The sequence below is a fragment of the Chelmon rostratus genome, chromosome 5 (assembly GCF_017976325.1).
Source record: "Chelmon rostratus isolate fCheRos1 chromosome 5, fCheRos1.pri, whole genome shotgun sequence".
In the NCBI taxonomy this organism is placed as follows: Eukaryota; Metazoa; Chordata; class Actinopteri; order Chaetodontiformes; family Chaetodontidae; genus Chelmon; species Chelmon rostratus.
In genome coordinates, this window is record NC_055662.1 from 17552622 (window position 1) to 17565619 (window position 12998).

At 45.4% G+C, this 12998-nt stretch overlaps 1 protein-coding gene across 2 annotated transcripts in view; it reads left to right on the plus strand.

Moving 5' to 3' along the window:
• The first annotated feature begins 6728 nt into the window (after positions 1-6728).
• Positions 6729-12998, plus strand: part of ptch1 (patched 1) — a 51181-nt gene continuing 44911 nt past the window's right edge. Inside the window, exons 1-2 of one of the 2 annotated variants that reach the window (XM_041936639.1) lie at positions 6729-6826; positions 10561-10753. In XM_041936639.1, coding sequence (XP_041792573.1) covers positions 6824-6826; positions 10561-10753 — 196 coding nt within the window. In that variant the 5' untranslated portion in view covers positions 6729-6823. Of the gene's footprint in view, positions 6827-8522; positions 9041-10560; positions 10754-12998 lie in introns of those variants that run through there. The other variant, XM_041936637.1, reaches the window with a different exon arrangement.

A 12998-nucleotide genomic window follows, 5' to 3' on the forward strand; every position in this document is an offset into this window, starting at 1 on the left:
TGTTTGTGAGCGTCTGTGAGTCAAAATTTCCCTTCTTTCTTTGCACAATTTATACAAATGAATTAGTTGAGAAGCCAGCTCCATCTGTTCGGCTGCTCTCTCTCTGCCTATTTCAGGTTGTCTCACTCTCCGTCTTCCTCTTTCCCCGTTTTTCTGTGGAGCCACAGCGTTGATATTGTATTATAGTGCTTATTTGTTGAGGCTAAGTGTATACATTCAGGGCAGCACACATTTCCTGTTAACATTGGAGGCTGAATTCGCATCCAAAAATTACAGCTTCTCCGGCCAGTTCTGCAGAACAGACCACTGCCTTGTCTAAATATCAGCCAGCTCCAACATTGTCTGTCCCAAATCTCAAAGTAAATGTCGGCCAAACAGCGAGGTGCACTGCTACACCGAGTCAAAATGAGACTGATAGGACTTTAATGCCCTCAAATCAAAATCAATATTCATATTTAGATTTTTCACATTTGCAGTCGCACACTTGTCTTCTCACTTCTACATTTACAGATATCCTGCCAACTTTGTGATTTTGTGAAACACGGACCAAAAGGAGTGGATATCAGCACACGCAACACCTGACAAATCAAATTCTTAATATCTCAATATCAGGATGACTGCATGGATTCATGTGTTTGTACGTGTGTTCATTTATCTTAAGGACCAGAAGAAACACAAAATCAACCTGAATTATTTCAAAAATGCAATTAAATGAACTGAGGCTGCTTTCTTCCAATAGAGAGTTTACCTATTTTGATTAAGGCAGTCAAACATAAGCATTTTCTGTATAACGCTGTGCTGCTTTTGGTCTACGTCTCTGTGTTGCTGCTAGATGGAGAACGGTGGAATTGCCCTCTTGGATCCTCTCTGAGCTGCTCTGATTGCGGATACAAAGCCAGTCGGAAATTGGGAGAGGTAAACAGAGGCCAGGCGGTGCTGCAAGCTGTCAAACAGCCCTGTGTATGATTGAAGACAACCTTGGGCTGGAACATAAACATCCCAGCAGGCTCTCGCCATGCACTCAGCCCCTACTGCTTCACAGGCAGCCATGATGGAGCAGGGGGAGCCAGCAGCTGGGTCAAGATGGAGGAGAAGGGGATTGTTTTATGACTTGGCAGAAATATTGGAAATGGTACCTGTATGGGGCTTCCAAAGGGGAATGCTGTGGAGGTGCACTGAGAGGGAGCTTTTTCTAGTGAGTATAAATGTGCAGCCTTGATAGACAGACAGACAGAGACACACACACAGACACACAGACAGACAGACAGATAGATAGATACACAGATACACAAGACAAGACTGTGGTTAATATAAAATATAAAAATAAATCTATGCAAATTGTGCATATAACCCATAACTGACAGTCCAGCAGCCTAATGACAGAATGTGCTGTGAAGAGGGCGGTCGGCATTGTCCATAAGGAAATCCAGCTGTGCCAACCACAAAGCCAGCTCTCCTCACCGGCCTGTCCAGTCGCATAGTGTCCCTCTTTTTAATGCTGCCTCCCCAGTACACCAAGGCATAGCGGAGAACACTGGCAACAACTGATTGGCAAAGCATCAGCAGATGTTGAAGCAGCGCAGCTTCCTCAGGAACTAGGAGGCCGCGATGCCTCCTTCCTGTGAGGAGACCAGTTGCAGATGGGGCCTAGTCCGATGGAAGTTCGCCACCGTCTTGGAGGTGTTCAGCTGCAGACTGTTTGACTTGCACTATGTCACAAAGTCCTCCAGCAGGCTCCTGTACTCACTCTCCTGTCCAACCCTAATGCACCCGACAATCACAGTATCATCTGAGAACTTATGCATGTGGTATGAGAGTTGTACTTGCAGCCAAAAGAAGTGTACGGAGTGAGCAAGACAGAGGAGAGCAGCCTGTGATGGATCAGTGCAACTGACCATAGTCTCAGACCAGCAGTCCCTCAGCCTGAAATCTGTGATCCCTTTGTGAGCTAGTCAGTGATCCAGGTAACCAGGTGTGAATCCACCCTCATCCCTGTCATCTTGTCTTTCAGTCAGAGGGGCTGGGCAGTGTTGAAGACCCTGGAAAAGTAAAGAAATATGATCCTCACAGCGCTGCTCCCCTTGTCCAGGTGAGCGTAAGCCCTGTGTAGCAGATAGAGACGACATTTTCCACACCCACCTTCTCCTGGTAAGCAAACTGCAGTGGATCGAGTTCATGGCGGACCTGGGGTCTAAGGAGACTGAGCAGCAGCCGTTCCAAGGTCTTCATCACATGTGACGTCAGGGCAACTGGCCTGGAGTCAGCACACTGGGGCGTGCCTTCTTCAGAACTGGGATAAGACATGATGTCTTCCACAGTACAGGGACCCTCCCAAGTCGCACAGGCCTTGAGCATTCTTGGACACACCCTGACCGGGCCAGCCGCCTCGCTGGGACGGAGTCTCCTCAGCTCTCCTCTGACCTGATCTGTGGTGATGGGGCCAGAGGGGGTCATGAGCACTATTATAGCCAACCATAAGCCAGCTCTGCAGCCTCTGTAACTGCGCCTCAGTTTGCTTCGTATGGGATAAAAACTGGAGTAAGAGCAGCGTTTCCTTGACTAAGCAGGGTCCCCGCCGACGTCTTGCAGATATGAAAAGGCCATATCCATGAGATAAAATGAGATCTACACAATGCATGCAGGAGAAAAGGTTTACACAGACTACACAGGCACAATGACTGGAGGCAATGCCACTCACGTCTTGTAATTGTTCATTCCAATTCAATACAGTTTATTTTCACAGTTTTGTCAAATCACTTCTGTTTCTTACATTAACATTGTACTGACCAAAGTAATTGCTGACATCTGGAGACACGGCCACATCGCTACAACATAGTCCATCAGGACAAGAAACACAAGAATATCTTGTGAGATATTCACACAAGCCATTAACAAGCCAACAGCTTCGCCAGATTCTCGAAACCATTTCATTATGAAGTCAAACGAAAATGTCAGTAAAAGTCCCTGATTGGACAATGTGTGAGCGCAGGACATTTCAGTCAGGGCAGACTAAATGAGAGAAAGGCTTAAAGACTAATAAATGAATTTATTTGACATTGTGTGCACAACGGGAAAAATTGAAGCGGCATGTGAGGAGTCGTTGGTGATATGACCTCATCATGACCTCATCATTTTACAGGGTTAGTCAGGCCGTGGGCAGCACAGGAATATTTCCCCAGTGGAGTCGAGACACTGTTGGTGGTGAAGGAGGGAAGTGCAAGTGGATTGGACTGATCTGACACTGAGATGACAGCAGAGGAAGAAAGCGCTTGAATGCTGCACAGCAGTGATTGAATTTGTGCGAAAGTGTGAAAGAATTGTATTTCTTGCCATATTGGACTTGTTTTGAGCAATGTTTCCAGCTCTAACGAAGCTTGTGATAAATCAGAATTATACTTTAATGTTCAAACGATGTGATGCATTTGCACACAAAGCCTCAGCTATATCTTCACAAAGACACGCATGCATGCAAACAGTCATCTGAGCCAGTAAACCCACACTAACGTGCAGGGTAGTTACAGACGTGGAAAGAAAAGGTCGAGCGATGCATGTGTCTTACCACCAGTACTGTGCAGATAAAGCTGCATGTGCTCCACAGGCACTCGGCATATATCAATGAATGGAACACATCACATGATCTCTTAAGCACCAAGAGCCCCTCACTGCAAGGCATCCATATTGTTTTTTGTTTCCTATTTTTTTTTTTTTTTTTTTGGTCTTTGGAATGAAGGAGAGACAGAAAGCAGGAGAGCGAGGACATTCTTACTTAATTGGGATCTTGAGTGCATTTGTTTTCAATAAAGAGGTGCGCTTTGTTTGCATTCTCTCACTCCATTTCTGTTGTCCCCCGCACCCCTTTTTGTCTTTTTTTTTTTAAATGCACTTAGCTGAGTGACTTTAAATGTGAGTGGCTGCCTGGTGATCACCCTGCACCACTCACTCCTCCGTCTATGTGGCTTTATGATGGCTGGTAAACACAGCTGCCCCATCATCTCCATTCATAACTAGCGAAGCTTGATGATTTTAGAAAATAGTGCTTCGTGTACAAGGGGTTTTTTTTTTCTACTATGCATGGTTTGAGACTGTTGCTCCTCACTGGGGCAACAGAGAACAGTCTTTGACTTGTTCTATTTGTTCTGTACTTGGAAGTTAAAGGTAAGGTTTTGCTTATGAAACTGAGTGTCTCCACATCAAGCCTGACAATGAACACGCCCAGAGAGAGACTCAGGTTTTGACATAAGGATATTAATGTGCTCGCACACTTCTGCTTTGAACTGTAATCCACCTGCAAATCATAAATAAGCACATGCAGTAAACAACGTTTTTCTGCCTTTTCCCATGGCTGCTAGCCAGATACCAGCCTTGAGGGGTGTGAAGGGCCCTGCTAAGGGTCAAAGAAGTTCATTGATGAAGTCGTTGCCAGATTGATGCCCAGTTCCTCCAGCTCTTAAATGAATAGTTCATCTTTTTCCTCATGAAAGAATCCACGTGGATCAGGAAGATGACGAGAGAAATATGATTGATCAAAGAATTGATCTCCAGGAACCCAGGAGCCATAACACAACAAGTAAGGACTCTCATTCTAACAGAGGATATAACAGCTACTATTTAACATAACATTTAACCGAACCTGTAAGTCAGCAAATTAGCATTTTGAGAAGTGAATCTTATACCTTTGTCAGCATTCCCAAGTTTATTACTCAGATCAAAGTGCTGGGTGGATCCAACAACATAATGGAGATTTTGCTATTTCTAGAGCTTTACGAGTAGTGGAATTTAGATGCTAGGATTTTCCTGAAGGTGGCGCTAGAGAAAAGGTCTTAGGGTCATTAGGTCAAGTGGTTTTTTTTGGGGAATATTTGTGTGCTCAGCAAGTTTCATAAAAACATGCTTAATATAAGATGTAGAGAAAAAATTTGAAAATTTGGTCTGAATGTCATCAGAATAATAAAATTCATCCCGTGGAAGTTATGGATATATCTATGCCAATAGCAATCAACTGTCGTCAGGATATCTTGAATCAAATGTTTGTCCTGACATAGTTTCATATTCAAAGGCATATCTGCAACTAGCAAACATTTGGAAATACTGTTTCATATTCACTTTAAGTAGATCAAAACATACAGTAGTATTTATCCTCACGTGCATGACGGTACCAGCACTCAGAGTCTGACCAACAATGCAAAGCCCAAATATATTCAGTTTACTATCGAATCAGACAAAGAAAAGCAGCAAATCTTCAAAATAGAGGTGAATGTTTGGCATTTTTGCCTAAATGATATGAATCAGCTGATCTTTTCAGCTCAGCAGAGAGTGTAGTGTGGCATATCTGTGCACTTTTTGTGCATATTTGTAATGAGCTTTAAAAGGTACAACACAGCAGAGGAGCCACAATAAATTCTTACAATAAATTTAGATTCTTTTAATCATAAATCATATTGCTATTCAGTTACTGTTTTAGTGATACCTTGCAGGCCTGAATAGACTCATTGACCCCTTTTGCTCACAAAACTCTGAACTATTCCCTGCAATCAATAATTAAAAGAAGCTGATTTGGAATACATTTTGCTCTACTTGGTATAATTCCTAAAGTGAACAATTAGTCCATCTGATCCATATTAGCACATGATGGTAAATGAAAAAAAAAGGAAGTATGCTCATGTTTGGTCAAGGGTGTTTTGGCATCTTATGTGCATACGTATTTCATTAGTTCACACAGATGCTTGCAATATAATCTCCCAGAGCATTTTTACTGGCATATCTTTACAGCCTCTACACTACAGTATTCAGAGGGGAGGACAGTTTTCCACGATGACCTGCGGCACTTTGATGGAGTTCCCGTCATGACAACAACCTAAACATGTCTTGCACAGATATGGTGCAGCAGTTATGACTCCCATGTTCCCCTGAGACAGGCCTGGTTCTATTCAGGGGCATTAGGGGGCATCGCAGCCTAACTTTGTTCCCCCTCAGATGCTTTTTCCCATTTAAACACCACACCGGGCATATCTGATGCCAGTGAAATGATATTATTGTTGCAGTCCCAGCCCTCCCACTGATTCCAAAGAATAATCAAAATGTTGATGGGACTGAGTAGATAACTTCATTTAGATAAAAATGTTAACATTTACCAAACAGGGAAGGGACAATCCAAACAGTGGGACAAAGTTAAATCTGGTGATTTAGGCTGTTGACTAAATAAACATATAAAGCAAAAACTAGATTTGTTAATAAAAAACGGCATTAAGAGAGATCATTTGAGCAAAAAATATCTAGGTTCATGTCCACAGCAGTCTTCAGAAGCTAAAATTGAGATGTGATAGAATGTGTATGTGTGCGCTTGCATCATGATGTCTGTAGTATACATCTGTGTGCACATACCTCCACATATTTAGTGTCTGAGCCATGTGTGCATGCCTTCAAATGCATGCATATGTATTTTGCATGTGTCATTGTGTGTGTGTGTGTGTGTGTGTGTGTTTGCGCGCGTGTCACTGGCTGACTAAGACACGGGATGCTGCTGTGCATGAGTTGGCACTGTTTACAATTTTGGGCGAATCACGTGACAGTCAGAGCTTCCTGCCTATGGAGCGAACGGGGACCACCCACGTGGCCAAAAAGGAACAGCCGTGTAATTGTGAGTGAACCTTTCACCGACGCAGATCAGGATGCCTGCGACCAGGACGGATTACGATGTGTCTTTTTTTCTCCTCACTACAATAAAGCCGTTCTTTTGATCTTCATCATAACTGACACGTTTCGGACTCCACGGGGGGCGGATATCACGGATTTGTTCTGAACGCTCTCCCCACCTGGACTGAAGATGGTAAGTGCGCGGCTGCGGGCCAGACGAGCCGCTGCTGAGCTCGCCTGGCTCAGGTGTGAAGTCCGAGCTGCTGAGAGACTGATAGTCTGGTCCATCAAGTGGCTGCGAGGGCTAATCACCCCTCAGTCCCTTTGTTTGGATGGATGAAGACTTAGTTCAGTGTGAGTTCAATGAGGTGAAATGAGCTTTTTCAAAGAAGGAAAAGTAGTGGATTAAGTAATTCAGAATTCTTAGATTTGATTTTTAGCTCATCTTTTCTTGGTCTATAATGTTTTTGTTTAAAAAAATAATTGACATTTAGGGATACACGTGTTGTTTTGAGCATATGAAAAAGTTAATATCTATTTCTTTTACCCGACAAGCCTTTGAATCCTTGGCTATGAGCTTATTTTGTTTAGAGATTTAACTCATCCTCTAGCAGAATAAACATTGCTGCAAAAAGGCACTGATAAAACTGACTTAAGTCTGCAGACACTCACTGAGAGAAGTATGGCTACCTGACTACTGCATGCTTGATAATAGGTGCGTGGTGAGACATTGTCAGACAATATAATAGTCCGATATATGGAAGATCAATGGTAAAATTATTGATGAAATCCACAATGCAGTCACTAGGTCCGTGTAGCTGAATTTCATTTGTCAGCGTTCAACATTGCATGCGTAATGCGCAAAAACTACATCTGGACAATTGTCTCTGCAGCTATGTGAACTATTTATTTTGAACTTGAGCTACATAAAAGCACTATTGTGACATTGCAACGCTGAATAGTAGTAGGCTCTATCAAATAAGTGGATAATAAAATCAAGAAAGAGGATAAATAAGCGTGTCCATGCGTAATAACGCGCAAAATCTCAGACCTTTAATACACTGCGTCCTCAACATCTTACCAGCAGTTATTTGTGTGCAATGATTTTGCCAGAAGACTATTATTACGCATCTTTATTGTTTTTGGATTTTGTCTACAGATTGAGATGTGGTTGGTGGACAAAACACAACTGCAAGTTGCGTTGTTTATTATATATGTTTGATTACTGTGACCATAACTTTACTTAGAAACAAAAACATTCAAGTTTTGAATGTATCACTGTTGTTTGCAGAAACAGATGAATGAATGACTAACATGAAGTATACGCATAAAGACCAGCCTATATACTATAGTGAAGCCTACACTAGAGCACCTCCCCTTGCACCGCTGTAATTTGAGGCTCAACTACCACCGTCATGGTGGTGGTAGAAAAAAAATCAAAGTTAAATAGTGCGGTTGTGACATTCCCGCGGCCCCCTTCCGACGGACGGAGCATGTACCTTGCCTCAGACTTCAGGTCCTCTCGGGGAAATGCTTCTTTCTAGCGACAGGGCGCTGTGTGGAAACCCAAAACACCGAACGCACGGAGCGGGGTTGGCTCTCCGCGAGCCTCCCCTGAAGTTGGAGATGCACACATGAGGTCCCTCTGCCTGGGTGGTCTCTCTACTTTAGTGAGCTGTTGCTAAGCAGCTAATAATAGTCGTGTTTGCTGAGTAATTTTTGCCCTTCTGGAACCAATCAGATGCAAGAAAGTCCTGCAATCTGACAGCCCCAGAGGCGGGATCTCGAGTCTTTTTTTTTATTTTCACCCCTCCTCCTTCTCTGCCTCCAAATGGAGAGAGGTCTTTTTCTCCTCTTCTATTGAATCTCAGAGTTGGCCGTGACGCGCGGCCCAGGGGAAGACCACATAGATCTCACCAGAATGCTGCGACCATCGCGCTTTCTCACCCGACGACTTGTGTATGGGAATCACTTTGCGCGCCTCGCTTTTTGAGAGAAACTTGCTTTTTTTAAGAGACACGGTGAATGCGGTGAAAGCGGTGGAGACCTCCGGATCGCGAAATGTTGGGATGGAAGGCGCAGACTTTGACTCGCCGTCTCCAACAGGAGTATGAAGTCCTACTTCACGGGTGTGAGATCTCCGAGAGTGAAACTTTGTTGCCTTGGGATATCGCTACACGCTTTCGGGGAAATACTATAAAGTGGGAAACGGTAACCATCTCGCAGTCCCCGCAACATGGCCTCGGCTGCTAATGCGCCCTCCGAGCAGGAAAACAGAGACCCCGATCGGCCGAGGATAACGCGGAGGAACAGGGGGGACTATACCCGCAACACACCGCTGGATTTGGAGTATTTGCAGCGGCCGAGTTACTGCGATGCGGGCTTCGCTTTGGAGCAAATATCCGAGGTGCTTATTTCTCATCTTTACCTGGAAGGAGCTTTGTGGTCTTGCTTTCATTGTAGTCGCCGAAAAAAGTGGCCAAACTATGTCCAAGCGCTGCTAGGTAACGGGACGGGGCTGGGCAGGGGGACGCAGGGGTAAGGCAAGGTTGTCGTTTTGTTTCGTTTCGTGCAACATTTAGACTCCCCGGGTGCAACCGGCTTCTGTTCTAGGATGCGAAGCAAGTTGTGTTTGCAAATGCAGCCGCTCGATTGTTCCCAACGCAGTTCATCCCAGCCGATAACGGTCTGAGAGCAGGCGGAACATGCAGCTCTCACTCAGTCAACGCCGCCGTCCACCGTTTCATAACATCCGCCTGGACGCTGCTCTGCCCACGAGCTGCGTAAAACGTCCAGGTGTGGAAGTTAAAGGTGTGTGTGACAGTGTCTAAACTCCGGCCGACTCGCGTAAAGAGGAGGTAAAAAAAATCCATGTGGCTGCCCTCTTCCGTTCACAAATATTGTGAGTCCCCCCCAGTGATGGCTCCTCCACTCCCCACGCAGGCCGGAACACACGGGCTGCTGGACGGGGAGTGTGTGTGTGTGTGTGGTGGTATTTGTGGGTTTCACCACATGCACCTTTTCAGGGTATTTAATATCACAGTTTGACTTGTGGTTGTGCGTGGGTGTTGATGTGGGCTCCTTCAATGACAAATTACACTACTCCTAAAATGTAGGACTTTTTGTGGAGTGGGGGGGGGGGCACAGCCTCTTTAAGGTACTTTTCAGTGTATTCACAGGGGCCGCACTGTGCAGGGGTATGCCAGATTTTAAGACCTGCGTATCACTGTGTGAAATAGGGACACAAGGAAGGCTTGTTATTCAAAGGCCACCTACTGTATAATTGTGGCTTTTATTGACCTCCGTCCACTCTGGAGAGCCAGCTGCAAACCCATTTTGGAGCATTTCAGCACCAGCCCTGACACCTGATGTCCAGTCTGTCTGCATTAACATTTTCATAACTCATCACTGCGGCGGTGAAACGCAGGCAGACACGGATCAGGCTGTGTGTGGGTGACCTGTTGGGGATTAAGATATCTTCCTTCTGCATGTATCCTGCTTAGGTTACAGTTTGTACATGTTACTGATATGACAGGACCTGTGGCTCTCACTCTGGGGAGTCCTCGCCGGTTTCTAGGCGGTCCTTGGCAGATGTGTAGATTTCATTCATCACAGCTTAGCCGAGCAAGACAGTGAATGTGTTTTTATTGTTTTGATCACAGCTCGCGTTTCCCCGAGAGCCTTCGTTGTAGAAATACTCGCAGTCTCGCAGCGAATCCTAACAGCCAGCCTTCTCAGATGAGGTCCTTCTGGTCAGATCGAGACTCCTTGACATGAACACATGGGACCATCTGTGGTAGTCGTTCTTTGCCTGTATAACATGAAACCTTTTCTCTTTGCACCCTACAGATTTACCTGCCCAGGTAAGTTGTGTGAGTGTTTTGTGTTGCAACTGACAGTAACATTTAGACCTTTGTGTCATCATAGGGGAAAGCGACTGGGAGGAAAGCACCTCTATGGCTGAGAGCGAAGTTCCAGAGACTTTTATTCAGGCTGGGCTGTTACATACAAAAGAACTGCGGAAAGTTTTTGGTTGTGGGCCTCATGATTTTCGGAGCTTTTGCTGTGGGCTTAAGGGCAGCTAATTTGGAGACGGACGTGGAGAAACTCTGGGTGGAAGGTAAGACTTCTTTTTATTGGCTGTTTTTCGTGTGTCTGTGTGTATGTGTGTGTGTTTGCATGTAAGATGCTGGGACTATTCTGTGTTTCTGAAGCTGTACAATTTGATATTGCATGTTTGGAGGTGCATGGTGTGGTTTAGCTTGGAAGAAGAGAGGCTTGGTGGGTGCTGCTCAACAAGCCGGGGGGATTGTTTTTTGTTTAGACCCTGGCTAGAGGCCAAGTGAATCTTGTAAATAATGAAATAGGTTTGATTTCTAACATACTTGCAGCTTCTCAAACCATGTCAGATGCACGCACAACATGTGCAAAAGGTGACTGTAACTGCAGGCAGGAGCAAGGTTGTAATTAAGTTCATAAGCAGCTTTTGGGGTAGAGGAAATTTTTGTCAAAGCCGCCATTTTGTGAGAGTGTGTGAGTGTGTGTGAGTGTGTGTCTGCCTGCCCCCAGCAGTTGAATGCTCAGAGACTGTGTGTGGTCCCGTTTTGGACAGCTCTCAACTTTCCAAAAAGATTTGTCTCCGGCTGCAGGGAAAAAGCGGAGTGAGGACAGGAACTCGTGTTCGTGGAGTGGAAAGGCCACTTACTTGTTGTTTTTGTCAGAAACGACTTATGAAGACTGAAATTTCTTACAGGAAAGAAGGAGCTGTGCGTATGGGTGGTGCTTTGGGGGGTAAGGGGAAGGGGCTGTGCTTTTTTCCTTCCCTTTGATCCGCATTCCTGCACTTTGGGCTCGGGTTGGCTGTAGGAGTCATGAATGGAGGAGCAGATTTTGCTGCTGAGAAATTGAGTAGTAGTTTTTTGGCCATAAAAAGAGACCGAATAATGTTCATGCATACTTGCTGTCACATTTGTGCGTCTGCCTTTTCTGTGTTTTCCCCATTTTAACTCCCCTCCTTCAAATTATAAAAAAAAACTAGAACTCATCAGATCGAACATTAAAAGCAGACTGATGCCTGTGCAGATCGAATGCCCCCACCTCCTCCCCGGGTTGGCTGTTCGCTCCTTGCGTGCTGCTGCAGGGGTCTGACAGACAGCATGTTGGTCTAATCTGTGGCGCAGGCGCAGTTGGCAGCAGTTTAGGCGGAGGGGAGCCTCTTTAGTACAGGACTTCTGATTGAAGTCAGAGGAACACACTGTTTTCACACCCTTTTCACATGTCAGACCACGGTCATGTGTGCTATGGTGAGGGGCACCGCACGAAACTCAATGTTATTCTCTTGTAATGGTTGGCAGCTTTTCCTGATCTATATCTTCATAAGGGGGATTTTTTGGGGGGGTTTTAACAACAAAACAAAACATGTAATTGAAGGGCATCGCTTTGGGCTCTGCTAAGTTGTGATCACTGTTTGTCTTTATTTACTCTTCCATGTCACACTATTGACCCTGTGGGAGCTCCTCTGGAAATAGTGCATTTAGTCATATTTTGGCAAACCCGTTAGTTGGAGCGTACAGAAGCACAACAGAGAAGTACATCACGCTGTCGCGGTTATTTGAGCTTCTATGGATGCTTCTCTGATGCAAGGATTTGTTGCTTTTCTTTGAGTTCCCTATCATTGTGAATACTTTTTTGTGCATGTTTGTCAGGCCTGGTGACTTGTGATTGGTGTTTGTCATTATACTTAGATGTTTTTTGGACTTAAAGATTGGAAAGTATCCACCAGCCCAAGTGGACTGGAGTTGCATCAAATTCATTGGCACATATGCTAACTGATGATTAAATGCTTATATTGCCTTTGTCTTTGCTTGGGCCGGAGTTACACCATAGAGTTTTGGTGTAGCTGACAGACAGTTGAGGCAAGTCTAGTGACCTCTGGTAGACTGCATGGTCTCACACTGGCTCGCACCGACACACAGGGACCTGCACTGACAAAGAGACTGGGCTGCGGTGGTTTCCGAGGTCCCGGTACATGAGGGGTTCCAGATGTTGATAGGGAGAGATCTGTTTGTTTAGATTAGCCTGCACAGCTGAGGGATAGATTAGTTCTGCCTGGACCGTGGAATGCTGTGCTGGGCCGTGCTGGGGGACTGGCCCATCGTCCGAGAGGAAAAAGAGGAGAGAGGAGGAGAGGACAGAGCGGCTGTTTATGTTTCATTTGGAACTGCCCTCCGCAGGCGACCCGTGGACGACCCCGCCGGGGAGCCGTGTGGCCTGTGGACCCACGCACACACCCTCGCACAAAACACCCAGCTCATACGAGATCTCTGAATTCAGCCGGAGCCGCGTCCCTACCTCCGTGATCTCAT